This window comes from Taudactylus pleione, unplaced genomic scaffold (assembly GCF_031769625.1).
Source record: "Taudactylus pleione unplaced genomic scaffold, aTauple2 ptg000647l, whole genome shotgun sequence".
NCBI classification, from domain to species: Eukaryota; Metazoa; Chordata; class Amphibia; order Anura; family Myobatrachidae; genus Taudactylus; species Taudactylus pleione.
The window spans coordinates 4,161,341-4,182,187 of record NW_028285049.1 but is presented as its reverse complement, the minus strand read 5'-3'; the positions used below and the strand labels follow the sequence as shown (position 1 = coordinate 4,182,187).

Below are 20,847 nucleotides of genomic sequence, written 5' to 3'. Positions count from 1 at the left end.
AAATACATCTTTTGTCTCTTTGTACTTCCATTTTCATATATATGTGCATGAACTGGGTCGGACGAATTGGAAGAGGAATTTCAAGTGACATACCAACTTAATACTGTCCATACTATCAAGAGATAAGTATTTTTCCTTGAATACCTCTTTTACCATATTAGATAGCGCCATTTATCCACATCTTATTTGTTTGTATAGATTTATTAGCTACAGTTTGCTGATTTACATGAAGTGGTTGGGAAGTGTAAGGTCTCTGGCCATAATGTGGCAGTGAAGCCTGGGAATAAAAGGCCTGATTCAGAGCCAAACGCTCTGACCAGAGCGCTCGCTGTGAATCAGGGCCCTCCTACCTGTTCTTGGAGCGGCCTCATGGACGCTCGCATAGCTGTGGGTTACCACCCACAGCTATAGCGAGCGTCCATAATGATGGTCGCGATGGTCTTGTGGTAGGGTCTCTCTGCCGCAAGCCCTGGAGTAATTTTGGCAGGTTACAAAAGGCTACATAATTGCATATATTGAAGTCCAGTTGATGGTGAGGAATGGACTCTTGGGAAAGGTTGTATATGTCAGAGTAATAGTTGCGGAAGCAGCTAGCTATGGCTTTGGGGTCAAAATCAGGGAACTCGAAGGATCTCTAAGGGAAAAAACCCTGTGGATACATTTGTTATGGAGACAATGAATCAGAAAGGAGCCAGCCTTGTTACTTCTCTCGTAAAATTTCTGCTGCAACCAGAGGAGCGTCTTTGTGGCGTTGTTAGAGAGAAGTTGGTTGAGGTGCAACGAAGGGCAAGTAGTTTCAGATAGGCTCAACGTGTGGGGTGATGCTGATGCAGATGAATTTGTGCTTCTATGTGGTTTTTAGATCTTGAACCTGCTGGTTGTTTGCCTTGCACTCAGCTGCAAACAGGCCAATGAGAACCCCTCGGATCATGGCCTTGTGAACTTCCAATCAAATTGTAGGGGCAGAGTCTGCGGAAGGACTGAATTCTTGAAACTTGCGGATCGCTTGCACAATTTTGTTGTAATTCTCCTTCTTAAGTAAGAGGGAATAAGTAAGGTGCCATTGAGGGGTAGGTGGACATGCTAAAGAAAGATCTAGGAGGAGGTAAACCTGGAGAGAGATCAATCACAAAGAGGGAGTGGGTAGAGTAGCAATCCATGAGGAAAGGTCCAATCATGAGGAAAGTTTATGAGAAGTTGAGTAATGGAAAACTCGTGAGCAGAAGAATTACAAACTCGCCATGTGTCATAGAGCTCATGGCATTTGAGGCAAGATATAAGGAAGATGGAGGTTCTATAGAGTCTCAGGAGGGACCTTAGTCTTCATGGATCAATCTATTTTCAGATTGAGTACAGAGTTAAAATTGCCACCTAGTACGATGTGCCCCACGGCTACACCCAACAATTTAAAACAAAAATGAAAACAGGGACTATGGTAATAAGCTTAGAGTTGATTTTTTCTGTAAGTATAAAATACAGTATCAATTCAACCTAAATAGGCGATGATTGATGCAGTGAGATAGCAACCCCTTTAGTTTTATTGTCAGATGTTGCACAAAAAAGTTAGCAAGAACGTCTTACAGTGCAAATTCGAGTATATGGAAGAAAGTGGGTCTCTTGAAGGAGAACCACATGGGGCCTATGCAGATATCTATATATTAATAGCACGACTTATGAGTGACATATTTCTATGATGCCATTGTCTGATCAGGGCACATCATATACCAAATTTAAAGCCTTAGTCCATAGATTTGCAGAAAAATATTGGCGTTGTAATTGGTTACTTTGTTTCGGAGTTATGTGGCAAAATGTCCGCCCGCCATTTACAATTCATCACCATTGTGTTCTGGAAAATATGACAGTTGGTTAACTCTCCTTGTGCACCTGCTGGATGATCTGGAACATGTGACCTGTTGGGTGGTCTGGAAACTGTGTTGGTTACTGAACTTTCCCTGTGCACCTGCTGGGTGACCTAGAACATGTGAGCTGCTGGGTAATCAGGAAACTAAGTTATTTGCGGACACATATATAAGCATGTCCTGCCAGGACCTCAATCACAGACTGCCGAGTTATTTCATTATGCTCTTCACCTCGCATTATTTACACCGAACATGCCTAGAGGCCGGCCTCAAGGACGTCAACATGGTGGAACCCTTACAGGTCACCCAGAGCGTGCAGTTCAAAGATCTTAGACAACATATAACAAGATCAACTGATACGCCACTTGCATTGGACATGACATATTCGCCACCATAATACTCTTTGGGTCCTAAGGATGCACAATGTGTGAACTGTGGTGCCCTACACTTCTTGGTAGAGGAGATTAATGGCCATTTTTCAGACTTTTGCCACAATGAAAAGGTTTTATTGCCCATTGTGGGTGTTCCATTACATTTAGCAGGACTCTTTATGATAAATACCATCACATTACGGACTCTATATCTCCATAATATCCTCAGTAACTAATATCCACAATATCCTCCATAACTAAGGCGGTTACCCCCGGGATTCCCTAGTTTTCATTAAACAGCACAGTTTGTATTTCAGTTTCCACCAGATTCTCTTTTTTAATTACTCTGTCTTTACATTTCTCCCTTACTTATACTTTCCATCTGTAGGACAAAGCTTGTTAAACCCCAACACTCTGTGCTGTTATTGGAACCACCCTGACTGTTATTGGCTCCCCCCGTATTTTAAAAAGCGAACTATATTGGGGTCAGGTATTATTCTGGAGCTCATACACAGCAGAGAAGGGGGGCATGGTGTTGAGCACGCAGTGAGGAGCTGAAGACCCGGGCAAATATTGCCAAGAAAGTGACCGTGCAAAGGCATGAACACCATGAAGGGATGGCGATAACAGTATGACATAATAACCTCTAGGGCGGCGCTGTGGGGGTGTGGGACGTTTGGCAGAAAGTATACCATACTATACTCCAGTAAAAAGTTTAACACAATTTGTTATGGAATGGGCATATAATGGTAGGTTCTTTTTGATCATATCTCAGCAATTAAATTGTTTTCTAGCTTTCATTTATGACAGTCCCTGCACAAGGAAAACATTGTCAGAAAATACAAAAAAAAAGCCGTCTAAAGCTAATGTGAAATAAAATGTATAATCATAAAATAGGACCTACTTACTAACAGGGCTTAACGAATAATAATATTCTCTAACCCATAGCAACATAACAGCTTTTAGAAGTTTAGTACTGTCAGATTGATGAAACAGGGCCTAATTCAGAGCCGCTCGCAAGCGCACTGCGCTCGCAAGCGGCTCGATGGTTCCCTACAGCGCACGCGCCACGTCCGGCGTGCGCGAGCCCCGCCAAGCGACTGAACTTCAGTCGCTGCGGGGCTCGCTACAAGACGGGGCAGCTGTCGATGGTGAGTGACAGCTTGCTCCATTTTGTAGGCGAGTAGGGGGGAGTGGCTGCACAAACGCAGGTGTTCCCTTAGGAACACCTGGCATATGTGGGAGGACCTACTGACATCACTAGTGATGTCAGTAGTGGACTTCCTGCTCTATTAGAGCAGGGAGTCCACTCGGGCTTGCGGCAGCCGAGACCCTACCCCTACCCCAGGGTTTCGTCGCAAGCCCGATGGTTGCGATGATCACGACGGTCTCCAGCCCGCTCGCACAAGCGGCCTGGAGTAAAAAAAAACACACCCACAGACCATGCGAGCTGCCTGTAGCTGCGAGCGGGTCTAAATCAGGGCCTTAATCTTTGCATGCTATGGCATAGCTCCCAATGTTCCAGCAAGGGGATACTAAAGTTTCTAAAAATTGCAACTAATCAGATTCTAGCTATCATTTCTCTATTGCATCCCAGAAAAATGATAGAATCTAATTGGTTGCTATGGGTAACGCCACCACTTTTAATTTTTAGAAGCTTTAGTAAATGGACTTTTAAGCCAACCCCACTGTTCATCACAGGCCACCCCCCAATTAGCCTAAATCGCTCCCCTATTTACTAAAGAGGCCATGTCCTGGAACTGTGCTTTGGGTTAAAGAACATGTCCTATACTTGCTGTAATTTATTGAATAAGACCCATATTATAAACCGCATTAGTGTAACACCATACCTGCATCATCATCTACTAGAGAGCCAAGTTCACAGGCAGAACCATACGTGTTTGGCTTGCAGTTGCACACGCATCTTGTACCCTCCACGGCCGGTGCACCTTTGTTCTTGCATGGCTTGCAGCGGCACGAATTCTCCTCGCCCATGTACTCCTCAATGGCTCTTTTCAGGAAAATTCTTTTAACTGAAGCACATGGCACCTCTTTTACCAGTTCATATAAAGGAACAAGCTTAAAAGAAAGCACATCAAAACAATACAATGAAACATATTTACAAGGATCATTTGCTCATATATTTAATAATGAAGAGTTATCAAAATGTTAAATAGGTGCAATAATATTGTAATGATAGATAACTTCTATTATAAAAGTATGTGCTTTATAACCCTAAAAAGTCAACAACGGTATACAAAAATTACCCTTTAAAGGAACCCTCTCCATTCCCCTCAGTTCAACATGGGGCCCTTTGAATAAAAAATGTGCATTGATTTCCAATTACAACAGATGGTTAGACTGCAACCTTTATTCTGACACCTCCTACTCTAGCACTTTGGAGCTCTAGGCACGCCCCCAGGTGCATGGCATTCCTACTGTGGATGGTGGGCCAATCGGAAAAGTTGGCGACACTGAATGGGGGCAGGTCTAACTAGCTGGCCAATTAGAAAAGGGGGTTGGACTTTGGACTGAGTGGCCTGCAGGTGGCAGAGCTTAGCTCTATGACTCTGCACCAGACAGGATAAATAAAAACATCACCATCGATCGCAGAGAATCTTTGGATCTCGGCCATCGATGGCAAAACCATTGACCATCAGTATAAAATAAAATATAATATATGAAATATATAAATATATGAATGCTGCCATATCACCCGTCTCTTCATGAAACTATTCACATATTTTGTTAGTGATATATGAGAAATTATAGTACTATCGGGCTAATACTCATCACCGCCACCAGAATTTATTTAGCTGAAATCAAATTAGAAATTCGGAATAATTAACCAAAGACTCGATCACCTTGCAGCGTGTCTCTCTCTCTCTGTTTTCCAAAATAAGAGAACTGATAATCCACTATACTCTACTGTACACCGATGACCTCACCAGAACCATATGTGACGGCAGGTGCACTGAAACGTAATGCTCAGATGTTGTAGGGATATCTTTTCGGTGATAGGAACAGAGGCCCTGATTCAGAGCCGGACGCTCTGACAGAGCGCTCGCTCTGAATCAGGGCCGGTCTTTTTTTTTTTAGAACGGCCTCCTGGCCGCTCGCATAGCTGTGGGTGACCACCCACAGCTATAGCAAGTGGCCAGGAAGATGGTCACGATGGTCAAGACCATCGCGACCATCGGGCTTGCGACGAGACCCTTGTTGTAGGGTCTCGTTGCCGCAAGCCCCAGAGAGATTTCGGCTCTAACAGAGCCGGAATCTCTCCACTGACATCACTTGTGATGTCAGTGGGGCCGGTCCCAAACAGTAGGCGTTCACATGGGAACGCCTCCATTTGGGCAGCCACTCCCCTGGCCTGCCCACCAAAGGGGGCGTGCTGTCACTCAACATCGACAGCATGCCCCCTTTGGTACGAGACCCGTAGCGATGGTTTGCCCGTCGCTATCCGGGTCTCGCGCATGGGCACGACGGAGCCGGCTCCGTCGTGCGCATGCGCCCTGGGCCACCATCGACCCGGTTGGAAGCGCTCAGCGCTTGCGACCGGGTCTGAATCAGGCCCAGAGTCATAAGCCACATGCGGGCTGATTGCTTCTGCATACCTTCATCTAATATATATAACACCAAATGACATTCCCTTGCTTACCTCTACTTTCAATTTTGTTCTGAATTTTGCATCTTATTCACATCGTAACCTCATACAAATTCGCTTACACTGTCTTTGGCACATAGGATTAGTACTTTTGTCACAGAGAAATTGGTAAAAAGTCACAGATTAAGTATAATGATGCACAGTGCGAGGCATGGACAGACTCATTCATATCGGACCACAGTCTCAGGTGTGACGCTTGCCGAGACTAAGAGCCGTATTCAATTTGGAGCGAAAAACCAAAATCGGCGAAAAAGTTTCGTCGATGACATCATTTCGCCAGGCAGAAAAGTATCGCCGTATTCAATTTGAAAGACTTTCCGCCCAATGCAATGTAGTAGGCGAAAAAGTTTCGCCTATGAATAGTAGGCGGAAAAAAGTGCAGATTTGGGGTTTTGGGGTGCAACGTTGCGGGAACCCCCATGCAGTCTTCAGACAGTCCTCCAAAGGTAAACTGCGTTAAAAAAACTTTTGAAAAGACTTAAGGACACCCCAAAAAAATCACTTTGATTTTGGGGGCGGAAAAAAAAAGTGAGGGGACAAAGTTAAAAACTAGCGAACTAGACTCCAGGGGGTCCCCAAATATGCCCCAGGTGTTTTTTTCTTTGCAGGTGTTTGCGGAAGGTGGTTTTTTCATGTTTTTTTAAGCTTCACTTTAGCAACTTTAAAATATGCTGACCCCCATTTTTGCTGGGATAAGTAATTTTCTTCAAAAAAAGCTCCAAAATACTATTCTTCACCACTTATACAAAAACGCTATTTGGCACCTATTGAGCCCGTTTAAAAACACCAAATACCTTCAGCAAGCCAAATCGGGGGAAACCATAGTGAACCCCCATGTCAGAGCATCTTTTGGGGGGTGTCAGGCTGATTTCCCCAAATCTGACAGGACTTTCCGCTTGTTTCAGTTTCGCCAGGTCCCGTTCTCACGTCCTTTCAAATTGAATACGGGGATACACGGGGACGCGAGCGATACTTTCCGCCGGCAAAACAGGCGAAGTAGGCGGAAAGTCCGGGAGGCAAAAAAGTATCGCGGGTGCGATTCAAATTGAATACGGGCCTTAGTCGCAAAGTCTGTGAGAGAGTGACACAGTGGGAGATGTAATTCTCCTACTTAGCTCTCAGAGACCCGGCAGGTTAAGCTGTTTTTACCGCTGTTCCAGCATCCGGCACTGCTATACGCAAGATGTATACAGTGCCAAGCTAGTGATCTGTGTCACACCCCGCTCCACTCAAGCTCCGCTCCATCGAAACCAGAGTATCACAGTGAAAACGGCTGCACATCACATATCTTCTAATAAACCAACATGCTGGTTAAGCAATTATGTTGTCTGTAGTGGTAAGACATTCCGCTAGTGTGTACATAACTCTGCCATATCACCACACATGCATTCCCAACACACTACCCCCAGTGCGCCCACCTCAGTGGCCAGCCACCCAGCACCCAGACACCTGAGCTCGCCCAAAGTCTCTGAGGCCCTGGATGTGTATATATAGGTACTGACCTCCTTGGTTGGTTCATTATCACATATATATTAGAACTAAATGTCCCCTCGGATTACCCTGACAGTCAGCACCTTAGTTAAATCTTTTACTAAAGCTTTAAATGAGTAGTGGGCTATCTAGTAATTGAACTCGTTCTGTGTTATAAATAGTGATTAGCTGTTCGGTTTGCATTCGGTATGAAAAGCCGGCTGCCGCATGACCGGCAGTTCGATTCCCGGCTGCGGCAGCACGACAAAACAGCAGAGCCCGGCAGCGGAAGCCCGACAGCGCTGGAAATCCCGATCGTCCCTAAGGTAAGTACTTACTAACCTAACCAACCCCCCTAACCCTAACCCTCCTTAGGGGTGCCTAACCCTAACCTCACCCCTCTAAGTGCCTAACCCTAACCCCCCCTTCCCCACTGCCTAAACCTAAGTCCCCCGTGGGGGTGCCTAACCGTAAGTGCCCCCTCCCCCCGTGGGTGCCTAACCCTAACCCTCCCTCCCCCTAGCCTAACCCTCCCGGGGTTGTGCCTAACCCTAATTCCCCCTCAGGTGCCCTAAACCTAACCCTCCCCTCCCGCGGCTGTCCGCTCGCGGCGCCCGGCATCCCTTCGATCGGGATGCCGGGCGCCTGTCTCCCGGCATCGGGAAAATGACAGGCGTCTAGATTTTAGACGCCTGTCATTTAACCCTAGGCGGGATAGAGGATTCGGGAAGCCGGCGGTCGGGATTGCGGCCGCCGGCTTCCTAAATGTATCCCGTTCGCTTCACCTCGGTTACATTCTGAAAAACTGCATCTTATTGGCTGTTTCGACTATCACGTTTTGGAGAGCCAATAGGATAAATCCGAACTTGCGCTAATTTGGTGAAAAGAACCGAGTGGAACCAAACCGCTCATCTCTAGTTATAAACCAAGACACATACAACGCTGCTCACATCAGGATCAGCAAGCCGAAGAAGCGGAGCGCGAGGGATGTGAACTGAATGATAATAACATTGATAAACATATTTCAAACAAAATCATTGATCACGGAGAAAGGTCATCACTATTTCTGTCAGATCCCTAATTACTTTTCGCCTCCCATATTCCCTAATGCAAAAGGTGTTGAAATGTCTGGTAATGTAAGACATGATAAATGGCGCTGTCATAAGCCGCTTGCCGGAATAAAGGTCTGCATGAATGTGTTTGGCTTAAATATATCTTCCACTGTGCCCGAAATCCAGCTCTTTCTGGAAATAAAAACACCACATACACTACATAACAAATAATGTCTGATTCGAAAACAAAAAGACTAAAAGGAAATGACAGTACTGTAGCTGTATAGAGAGCAGCACACATGTAAATATATTATTATGACAGTTATGGGGCATACACACTAGACCACAGGTTCTCAATCTCGGTCCCCAGGACTCCAAACAGTGCATGTTTTCCAGGTCTCCTGTTAAAATCACAACTGAAGTAATTATCTACACCTGTGCATCTTATAAAATGTGTCAGTGAGTAATGAATACACCTCTGCACCTGCTGGGTGACCTGGAAAATGTGACCTGTTTGGGGTCCTGAGGGCCAAGTTTGAGAACCATTGCAATGAACGATATGAACAATAGCGATATCATTCAATGATATATCGTTCATATCGTCCAGTGTGTATGCACCAAACAACCAACGATGCACACTGCCGCGGGTCGTTAACAATGTTTGCTGTCGTGCAAACATGCAGGCCGATCTGACGATATCGTGAGAAAAGTGCCTGTTCAGTGATGTGGCAGTGATATCGTTAACGATATCATTCAGTGTGTACACCCAATATCTTTCGCCAATATCGCTCATACAGCACATTGTCTAGTGTGTGAGTCTTTATACATTAAGTGGGGCATTTATCAAACCTTCAAAAGTTGAGGTGTTTCCCAAACAACCAATTGGCTTCCAGCTATCAGTTAGAGGGTGGTGAGGTTGATGGCATCGCAAAGGTCACTATGCCCTAGGGGGGAGAAGGAGGCACGGCACAGCTACTGCCACCCCAGCACATGATGCCTTAGACCCGGACAGCAATGCCTTCAATGAAGTGTTAGGCGCCATAGGGCGGAGCCCAGGCACACCCTAACGTTGGGCATTGTCTGTGCCAGCATGCTGAGGAGAAGACAGTATCAGTGAGTGATGTTGATGACAATACATAGCAGTGTAGTGGCTACTCCCATTCTCTTCACACAGTAACATTTCATGGGTAAATGAAGTGGCAAAGTTGGTACTGTTAAATGGGGATTTCTCGATATGGGGGGAACTTTGGTGGGACATGATTTGAGGGACATGCAAGAGAGGGAAGGTAAAAATACACACCTATCTCTGGATTTCTCTTAGAATGGACCTTAATGAAATGGGGCACCTGCCACAAATGCCTCCAGACACCTCCACATGCCCTTATGTGCCAGTAGAGCCCTCCACATGCCCTTATGTGCCATTAGAGCCCTCCACATGACCCCTGTATGCAAATGCCACTACATACTCTGTAACTTTATGCAAATCCTGCTACATACTCTGCAACTTTATGCAAATGCCGCTACATACTCTGTTACTTTATGCAAATGTCGCTACATACTCTGTGACTTTATGCAAATGCTGCTACATACTCTGTGACTTTATGCAAATGCCGCTACATACTCTGTGACTTTATGCAAATGCCACTACATACTCTGTGACTTTATGCAAATGCCGCTACATACTCTGTATCTTTATGCAAATGCCGCTACATACTCTGCGACTTTATGCAAATGCCGCTACATACTCTGCGACTTTATGCAAATGCCGCTACATACTCTGCGACTATATGCAAATGCAGCTACATACTCTGCGACTTTATGCAAATGCCGCTACATACTCTGCGACTTTATGCAAATGCCGCTACATGCTCTGCGACTTTATGCAAATGCCGCTACATACTCTGCGACTTTATGCAAATGCCTCGACATACTCTGTGACTTTATGCAAATGCCACTACATACTCTGTGACTTTATGCAAATGCCATTACGTACTCTGTGACTTTATGCAAATGCCACTACATACTCTGTGACTTTATGCAAATGCCACTACATACTCTGTGACTTTATGCAAATGCTGCTACATACTCTGTATCTTTATGCAAATTCCGCTACATACTCTGTGACTTTATGCAAATGCTGCTACATACTCTGCGACTTTATGCAAATGCCGCTACATTCTCTGTGACTTTATGCAAATGCCGCTACATACTCTGTATCTTTATGCAAATGCCACTACATACTCTGTGACTTTATGCAAATGCCGCTACATACTCTGTGACTTTCTGCAAATGCTGCTATACTCTGCAACTTTATGCAAATGCCGCTACATATTCTGTGACTTTATGCAAATGCCGCTACATACTCTGCGACTGTATGCAAATGCCGCTACATACTCTGCGACTTTATGCAAATGCCGCTACATACTCTGCGACTTTATGCAAATGCCGCTACATGCTCTGCGGCTTTATGCAAATGCCGCTACATGCTCTGCGACTTTATGCAAATGCCGCTACATGCTCTGCGACTTTATGCAAATGCCTCGACAAACTCTGTGACTTTATGCAAATGCCACTACATACTCTGTGACCTTATGCAAATGCCATTACGTACTCTGTGACTTTATGCAAATGCCACTACATACTCTGTGACTTTATGCAAATGCCACTACATACTCTGTGACTTTATGCAAATGCTGCTACATACTCTGTATCTTTATGCAAATTCCGCTACATACTCTGTGACTTTATGCAAATGCCGCTACATACTCTGCGACTTTATGCAAATGCCGCTACATTCTCTGTGACTTTATGCAAATGCCACTACATACTCTGTGACTTTATGCAAATGCTGCTACATACTCTGCGACTTTATGCAAATGCCGCTACATACTCTGTGACTTTATGCAAATGCTGCTATACTCTGCAACTTTATGCAAATGCCGCTACATATTCTGTGACTTTATGTAAATGCCGTTACATACTCTGTGACTTTATGCAAATGCCGCTACATACTCTGCAACTTTATGCAAATGCTGCTACATACTCTGTATCTTTATGCAAATGCTGCTGCATACTCTGTGACTTTATGCAAATGCTGCTACATACTCTGTATCTTTATGCAAATGCCGCTAGATACTCTGTGACTTTATGCAAATGCTGCTACATACTCTGTATCTTTATGCAAATGCCACTACATATTCTGTGACTTTATGTAAATGCCGTTACATACTCTGTGACTTTATGCAAATGCTGCTACATACTCTGCAACTTCATGCAAATGCCGCTACATACTCTGTATTTTTATGTTAACGCCGTTACATACTCTGTATCTTTATGCAAATGACGCTACATACTCTGTGACTTTATGCAAATGCTGCTACATACTCTGTGACTTTATGCAAATGCCGCTACATACTCTGTGACTTTATGCAAATGCCGCTACATATTCTGTTACTTTATGCAAATGCCGCTACATACTCTGTATCTTTATGCAAATGCCGCTACATACTCTGTATCTTTATGCAAATGCCGCTACATACTCTGTGACTTTATGCAAATGCCGCTACATACTCTGTATCTTTATGCAAATGACGCTACATACTCTGTATCTTTATGCAAATGCCGCTACATACTCTGTTACTTTATGCAAATGCCGCTACATACTCTGTATCTTTATGCAAATGCTGCTACATACTCTGTGACTTTATGCAAATGCTGCTACATACTCTGTGATTTTATGCAAATGCTGCTACATACTCTGTATCTTTATGCAAATGCTGCTACATACTCTGTGACTTTATGCAAATGCCGCTACATACTCTGTGACTTTATGCAAATGCTGCTACATACTCTGTATCTTTATGCAAATGACGCTACATACTCTGTATCTTTATGCAAATGCTGCTACATACTCTGTGACTTTATGCAAATGCTGCTACATACTCTGTGATTTTATGCAAATGCTGCTACATACTCTGTATCTTTATGCAAATGCTGCTACATACCCTGTGACTTTATGCAAATGCTGCTACATACTCCTTGAGTGAGTCTATGGTCACCCAGAATGGCCACCGTCACTGAGATGACGGAGCCATGTTTCCCGCGTACGGGATCACAGATGCAGGATGTGACACGCCCCTGAAATGATGGAGACATGTCTGACACTCCCCTTTGTCTCTTCCAAACAAACATCCAGGACAATATGTATTAAGGCATTGAAGGGAAAATAAAATAAGGAAGAAGAAGAATTCATTTCAAATTCCAGAAATAGCCCAAAAACTGCTACTTGATCAAATAGTTTTAACCCCAGGATTAATTAAATCTGGATCAGAACAATTGCTCTCTTGTAGCTGAATATGTGTAGTACAATGCAATCTTTAAAGAAGTACTTTATCCCTAGTAAAAGACTAGAGATGGGGAAGCCCGGTGGCACAGTGATTAGCATTGCTGCCTCACAGCACAGGGGTCATGAGCTTGACCCAGTTCCCTATATGTTTGCAGTTTGTATGTTCTCCCATGTTTTGTTCGGTTTCCTCAGAGTGCAGTCCAAAAACACACTTGTATGGTTATTGACATCTGACAAAATGGATCCTAGTTTGTGTGACTATGAGTGCGGTACGGAATTTATGAATGACACATGCTGATATTTTGGCTGCCCCCACCTGGAGGGGGGCAGCCAGGAGGGTAGTACGGGAGGGGTGGAGCAGCCCAGTGGGCGGTGTGGGGTGCATGACGCCATGATTGTATCATCATGGCCTCGTTATACAAATCCTGGCCTTTTAGATTTGGGGTGGGGTCACGGTAACGCGATTCAGCAAAAACGACATCATCGCGCCATCCGTTTCGCCACTGCACTTGGGAAGTGGCCGAACCGGATGACAGCGGTGAGTCTCCAGGAGACTCCTGAACATTCTGGGTGAGTAGGTGAGTATGACTTAGTATGACTACTGAGTACTGCTTGACAGAGATATATTAATATCCTGTGCTTAATAATTCGCTGCCCGAACATCTGTAGTTCCCTCTTATGTTCCCTAATAATCATATCACTGTGCAAAGTAGAGCAATCACTTTTGCCAAGTCTTATTGTGAAGCATAAAATGAGTTCTGACCTTTTGTTTGATAATGCTTGGCAGATTTGTTACGGAACCAGCCCAGGCAGCGTAGCGTTGGTCATTAGCAACTGGGTTATCCATGGAGAAATAGCTGAGACCTGTGATAAATTTGGGTTCTCCACCTGTGACAACGGCCTTGCCACGGACTTCTTTGTCACCGGAACCTTCACATAGAAAAAGATAAAATAGGTCATAGTGGGGATTGAGGCAATGATGTCAGTCTAAATAAAATGGCTGCATTAAGAGAGTCCCATTCTGCTCTGAAGCCGCTCGCAGACACAGCTGACTTTCAGATTAGCTGTCTCCGCGTCGAGTTAGTATTTTAACTATCAGGATCTGTTCGGACGCCGATAATCAACATAATGAATAAACCCCCTAGTATAAAAATGATCATGTTGCTAAAAACTAATCCTCCGTATAATATAATAATAGCAAATCACAGCATTAGCGTCATTATTTGTCATTTCGAAGTGTTTGCATGTAATGATCTGCATTTTGGCATGAAACTGAATTTTGTAAAAACATTTTTATCTTTGTCATAAGAGTCATTTCATCCTGAGAAATCCCAGGATGGAAAGAGGCGTAATTCAATCTGTATAATACAATACACACCAGAGGATTGCTTTATCACTTCAGCCACTCTCTTGCACTCAGACGATGAATACTTCACGATGAAGAAATCTACGCTGGTGGAGGTACATTTCTGCATGTCGGACAAAGTCACACCTGGAAGACAATAGAAAGCCAGATTGGTTGTATCACTGAGCAATCTACTGACAATGAAGATGATAATAGTTATATACAAATCAGTACAACTCGCATATATCACATACTGTGATTTGGATATACTGTATAGCCTAGTAATGATAATATTATACTGGTTATTCAGAACCCTTGGCTGTGTTTATAGTTGCTGTCCTAGGTGTTGCGAGAATTTCAGGAATTAGGTAGAAATGTGTAAAACTTATAAAGAGTGGACAAGAGGACAAGAGGAGATGTTGACCACAGCAACCAATCAGCTTCTAGCTCACATTTATCAAGTACATTCTAAAAAATGATAGCTAGGAGGTGATTGGTTCTTTGGGCAAATTCTTCATTTGTCCACTTCTCCAATCTTTAGATGATTTGGTTCATCTCCCCCTTAGGGATTGTGCAGGCATATATAGTCTTCTGTCCATTCCCACAGGGCCGGATTAAGGCCCACATGAGCCTGGAGCTGAAAATGTTCAAGGGCCTATACTGAGAATGGGAAGAGCTATGAACGGTGCTGTGTGGCTGTGGTCAGAGTCACCTTGGTGTATACACCCCCTAAACTATGACCACAATGTCTCCCTAACTACATAGAAATAGAAAAATTGCATAATTTAGTTTTTTTGGGGGGGACGGGGGACTAGAAAAACTATTTAAATACTGGCAGCTGGTAATCATTCTGTCATGTTGATGGGCCTATGTCACAATCGTGGGACTTTGAGGCTGTGTTCCAGGACTGGGCCTTGGACCTGTATTACTTGGCTCAGATGCTCGCTGGAGGAGACTTGGCTTGATAAAGTTTCTCCGCATGAGAGGGTGCAGTAGACTGATAGAGGATTCGGGTAATGCAGAAGTAGCGTGGTGGATGGTAAAATGGTAGTTGTCTGGGGCGGCTGGATAGCCGTGTGGAGAAGGCGGTAGCCTGGAAGCTACTTAGAGCGCTTGGATAGCCGTGTGGAGAAGGCGGTAGCCTGGAAGCTACTTGGAGCGGCTGGATAGCTGAGTGGAGAGGCGGTAGCCTGGAAGCTACTTGGAGCGGCTGGATAGCTGAGTGGAGAGGCGGTAGCCTGGAAGCTACTTGGAGCGGCTGGATAGCTGAGTGGAGAGGCGGTAGCCTGGAAGCTACTTGGAGCGGCTGGATAGGTGTGTGGAGAAGGCGGTAGCCTGGAAGCTACTTGGAGCGGCTGGATAGCCGTGTGGAGAAGGCGGTAGCCTGGAAGTTACTTGGAGCGGCTGGATAGGCGTGTGGAGAAGGCGGTAGCCTAGAAGCTACTTGGAGCGGCTGGATAGCCGTGTGGAGAAGGCGGTAGCCTGGAAGTTACTTGGAGCGGCTAGATAGGCGTGTGGAGAAGGCGGTAGCCTAGAAGCTACTTGGAGCGGCTGGATAGCCGTGTGGAGAAGGCGGTAGCCCGGAAGCTACTTAGAGCACTTGGATAACCGTGTGGAGAAGGCGGTAGCCTGGAAGCTACTTGGAGCGGCTGGATAGGCGTGTGGAGAAGGCGGTAGCCTGGAAGCTACTTGGAGCAGCTGGATAGCCGTGTGGAGAAGGCGGTAGCCTGGAAGTTACTTGGAGCGGTTGGATAGCCGTGTGGAGAGGGCGGTAGCCTGGAAGCTACTTGGAGCGGCTGGATAGCCCAACAGAGCGCAGTGGGGAGGTTCACTCAGTTTACACTAAGAGACTTGTTGCACTGGCAACTTGTGTCAGTAGTGAGGGTCCTTTTATAGTGGCCGCTGGGTCCTGGTAGGCTGAGAGAAAAGGAGAAGCCTGCTCATTGGTGGCAGTGGAGTCACATGGGCAAATCCAATATGGCCACGCCCATGGACCGGAGGAGAGCGCTTCCTGGACATGCGCAGCGGGAGCCAAGCAGTCAGCGGGAGCCGGCATGGAAGCAGAATAGCGGCGGGACCCGTCAGAGGACAACAGCGGGACCCGTCCTGGAAGAGGAGGAAGCAGCGCACAGTGCGGGAGCCGGGGGAAACCGCGGGTCAGCGTCCGCAAAGGTAAGTGATGGGGTCTGATCCTGGGGTCTCTAGTGCGGCGTGTGACAGCCTATTTTTATTTGGAGGCCTGGAGCTGTAGCTCCATCCGCCCCATTGTTAATCTGGCCCTGCATCCCCAGCATACATAGTCTCCTCCATTATACTTACTGGGATATACCTTTTCTGCAAAGAGTGTTTTATTTGTTTTATATATGTAGATTTTTTACCCTGAACCCCAGTCTGGGAAGTCTGGGCTTACAAAAGTGGAGGAACTGCCCATAGCAGCCAATTAAATACTAGCTATAATTTTCTACAATTAACCAGATAGACGGTAGGCAGAATCATCTGATTGGTTGCTATGGGTAACTCTTCCACTTTTGTAAATCAGCATCTTAGCAATTTTACTACGAAGAGAAACATGGGAGTAAATCCTGGCCTGTTAGTGGGCAGTCTCAGCAATGTCCTGCTGCCTAGTGGCCTGACCCAGGATCCCCAGGGACCAGCCACCTTATTACATGTGCCATGCGGATCCAGCGTCTCTCTGCACTTCCCATATTCGGAGAGATGCCAAGAGAGGTCTCAGATCCCAGGGCTAGGGAGGAGTGGCCAAGAGTGAAGGATCATGCCCATGCTTCACTGTGAATATAGGTGCCTTGTGCAGAAGCTGTGTCATGGTGGAGCAACAACATGGGATTGGTTTGTCTCTTTGGCAGGACTGGTACTTTTGTGGCTCCAACCTGCATATGGATCATTACTGAAGAGTAATTCAATGATCTTAGATGTCTGTCCTCCAGGAGGAAGACTCTGGGGAGATGACGCTCAAGCGTACTACATCCTCGTGGTTACTTGAGGTGGTATGCATTCGGGATGCCAACGGTCTAAATGTCGACCGTCGGCATCCCGACTGTCTAATCCCGGCAAGGGTCTAATGACAGGCGTAGAAATCCCGACGCCTGTCATTTTACCTACGCCGTGAGCCCGACTCCCGGCATCCCGATCGAAGGTAAGCCGGGCGCGGACAGCAGCGGGAGGGGGGAGGGTTAGGTTAGGGACTGTCGGGGGGGGACTTAGGGTTAGACATTCTCCCCCGGGAGGCTTAGGCTAGGGGAAGGGGGGGGTTAGGGTTAGGAACCCCCGGGGGAAGGTTAGGGATAGGCACCCCCCCGGGAGACTTAGGTTTAGGCTGTGGGGAAGGGGGGGTTAGGTTTGGGCACTTACAGGGGGGGGTTAGGGTTAGGCACCTCTAAGGGAGGGTTAGAGTTAGGGGCGGTTAGGTTAATTAGTACTTACCTTAGCTGCTGCTGGGTTCTCACTTGTGCCGGTGTTCCAGCGTCCGGTGGTATTTCATACCAATCCCCTTGAGGTGAACCTTGCGGTTACATCACTGGATACAATGTAGCGGTTCCCACCATAGACTTCAATAGAGATTTCACACCATTGAAGTCTATGGAGGAGACAGGCTGACTGCGCACAGCTGATCAGCGGGCAGCTCCGACGGAGACACCTGCTGATTTGCTGGCGGCTCCTGCAATGACTGGGTACACGTGGCTCCCAGTCATTCACGCAGAGGAAGGGTATGGGTAATGACATACCTTTCCTCCTGTCTGGCATGGTTTCAGGATTTTCCGTTTGTTTTTTTAACCCCCTGGATGCCTACATGGACCAAAGAGGACATGAACAATGCATGGGGGAGGTGAGTATGGAATTATATTTTCACGTACCCGTGGATGCTACTTGGAGAAGGGGACGTGATTGGCTACAGGGATACTAGGTGAGTATGTGCGATAGTGAGTGTGAATGTGTATGTGTGTGTGCCTGTATGTTTAAATAAAATTTTACTGTCATGGTGTGTGTGTCTTGTCTTTTTTTTTATATTTCTTTTTCAGTAGAACTACAGGCACCAGGGGTCCGGTAATGCCCCGCATCCTGGTTCTTGTGGTTCTCCAAGTACCAGCATGCGAGGGAGGCTTGCTGGGACCTGTAGTTACAGTATATTGCAAAAGACGATATTTACATTGTACACCACATTTACACAATCAACCCGGCACTCACCAGCCAGGGGTGCCGGGAGGAATACATACAATTTACCGCCGTTCTAATCCCGACACCTGCATCCCGACAGAGGAGGAAATCCCGATCGTCAAAGGTAAGTATTCACTAACCTAACCTCCACCCTAACCCTAACCCTCCCTTAGGGGTGCCTAACCCTAACCACCCACAAGTGCTGACCCTAATCCTCCCTCTAAGTGCCTAAACCTAACCCCCCCTTCCTCGTCGCTTAAACCTAAGCCCCCCGGGGGGTGCCTAACCCTAGCCTCCCCCCAGGGGTGCCTAACCTTAACCCCCCTTCCCCTAGCTTAACCCTCCTGGGGGGCTGCCTAACCCTAAGTCCCCCACAGGAACCCTAAACCTAACCCTCCCACCGCGCGGCTGTCCGCGCCCGGCTTACCTTCGATCGATAAGCCAGGTGTTGGGCTCCCGGCGTAGGTAAAATGACAGGAGTTGGGATATTGACGCCTGTCATTTAACCCCTTGCCGGGATTAGACAGTCGGGATTCCATCCTCCGGCTTCCCGACTGCATCCCGTGCCGGGGATAGCATTGGGCTATCAGCCAAGGCCTGGGGTGCCCTGGAGAGGAGGAGCCCTTTATTGGGGGGTCCCCACCTCCCCAGGGATCCCCAGCCTTGGCTTACTTGCGTTCAAGGATAATGCTTTGGCCGGAGAACCCAGTGAAAGGGTTTCCCTGGCTGTGGCATTACCCCCCCCCCCCCCCACTAGAAAAATTTGGGTGCTGGTTATGGAAATTACAGGGGACCCCTACTCATTTTGTCCCCTGTATTTCTACAACCAGGACTGAATCAGAAAAACCCTGTGCTGGGACTTAAAATACAGGGTCCCCCTATGCATTTTGGCCCCTGTTATTTTAAAAACCAACACAGGCTGTACAGAGCCCAATGCTGGTTATGCTTCTGGGGAGGGGGTGCACATCTTATGTTTTTACACACAGAAACATGCGCGTATCTCATAGATATGTGCATGTTTCTATGTTACTCTGACCTGCTCAGGATAAACTCGCTATCCTGAAGCTGGTCATTTTTTTGTGATTTCTCAGACAGTAACATGTGCGAATGAAGCACTTGACTTCTATTACATTGCCCGAGTTCTATCTAGAGAATGGGAAAACATTTGGATGCAAGATGCTTTTTTGCGACTTATAGTAAAATTTGAAAAATGCGAGTATTACTATAGTCGCACCCTATTACATTTGCGAGTGAGTAAAAAATGCGAGTTTATCGTTAAACTCGCATTTTTTCCAAATTCGCAACCTATTACATTTGGCCCTATATGTCTCTCTGCTAGGAACTTGTACTGTGTCTCTCTCCTGACAGTAAATGTCCATTTCAGAATTATGACATTCAGCTCTAAATCTGTGCAACTTTAACTGAACATCATCATTTTTAAAATTTAGTTAGAAAGTTTCGTTCTTGCCAGACACTTTACATTGTAGAACATTATAAGATACAAATAAATAATATGTTTGCTGTCAGTGACTGCATAAAACGTGTTCTTGAAGTCAGATAAAACACTGAATTTTGCCAAAATAATAAAATCCCCAATCTACAGTTTTTATATATAATTCTTGTTTTAGGTAACTTTTCTGCGTCTATTCCATGGTTGTCTGTTTGACTGGTATGTTTTGGGATCTATTTATTAAAAATGGGCGCTAAATGACAATCTGCATCGCTGCTACTCGCATACAGGCTGGCTGCTTACTGTATACTGGTCCTTCATTGACGCCACCACCAGAAGATGGCGTAATGTAGCCACAAAAAGCTTAGCTTTTTGTCACTTGATGAATTGCAATATTCCGCTGTCCACATTGACCTCTATCACTGACCTTTAAATAAGAGATAAAAAGCTTAGAAAATGCCAGAAAAAGGGGTTTTCTCAGCTACAAAAATAGGTCCTCATAAGTTACATTAAGATGACAGCTAAAAAGACACTATAACATTTTTTCTGTTTAAGTCAGGGGTGGGGAACCTTTTTTCTGCTGAGGGTCATTTCGATATATATATCATTATTCGCGGGTCCAGTGCAAGCCACGACCCCTCTGCGTGACGTATCCCGGGGACTGGAACACAATCGTCGGTGATTACAGCAATGCCCGAATCATCTTGAGGATGCTCCGGGGAGCTGTAAGGGCATACTTGCCGATATCCTAGCTACCTGCTCCAGGAGGGAGCAGCCAAGTCAGCTTAGCAGGGGGACCATGGCCGCGTACATGTGACATTTGACTGTATTTAGGGGGCGGGGCTGGGGGCGGAACCATGCACTGCCGATATTTCCGGCATTGTGGAGCAGGGGGCAGGGTCATGATGACGCGATTCAGCGAGAATCGCATCATCAGCCCCCTTGCTGAGTGTGTTTGAGGCTGCATGGCTGGGGGACTGGAGGACCGGGAGGCTTGCTTACTTTTCCAGCAGGCTGGGAGCGGCACCTGATTTTCGGGAGGCTCCCGGCCAAATAGGCAGAGTAGGCATGTATTTGTAAGGGCAGCTGTCGGCCGTCTGAAGCATCCTAAGGAG

At 46.1% G+C, this 20,847-nt stretch overlaps 1 protein-coding gene across 1 annotated transcript in view; it reads right to left on the bottom strand.

Moving 5' to 3' along the window:
• C7 (complement C7) overlaps positions 1-20,847 on the bottom strand; it is a 126,711-nt gene that overhangs the window by 54,026 nt on the left and 51,838 nt on the right. Inside the window, exons 9-11 of the mRNA XM_088455236.1 lie at positions 14,143-14,256; positions 13,528-13,694; positions 4,081-4,309 (exon numbers count right to left, since the gene is read on the bottom strand). Coding sequence (XP_088311362.1) covers positions 4,081-4,309; positions 13,528-13,694; positions 14,143-14,256 — 510 coding nt within the window. The remainder of the gene's footprint in view (positions 1-4,080; positions 4,310-13,527; positions 13,695-14,142; positions 14,257-20,847) is intronic.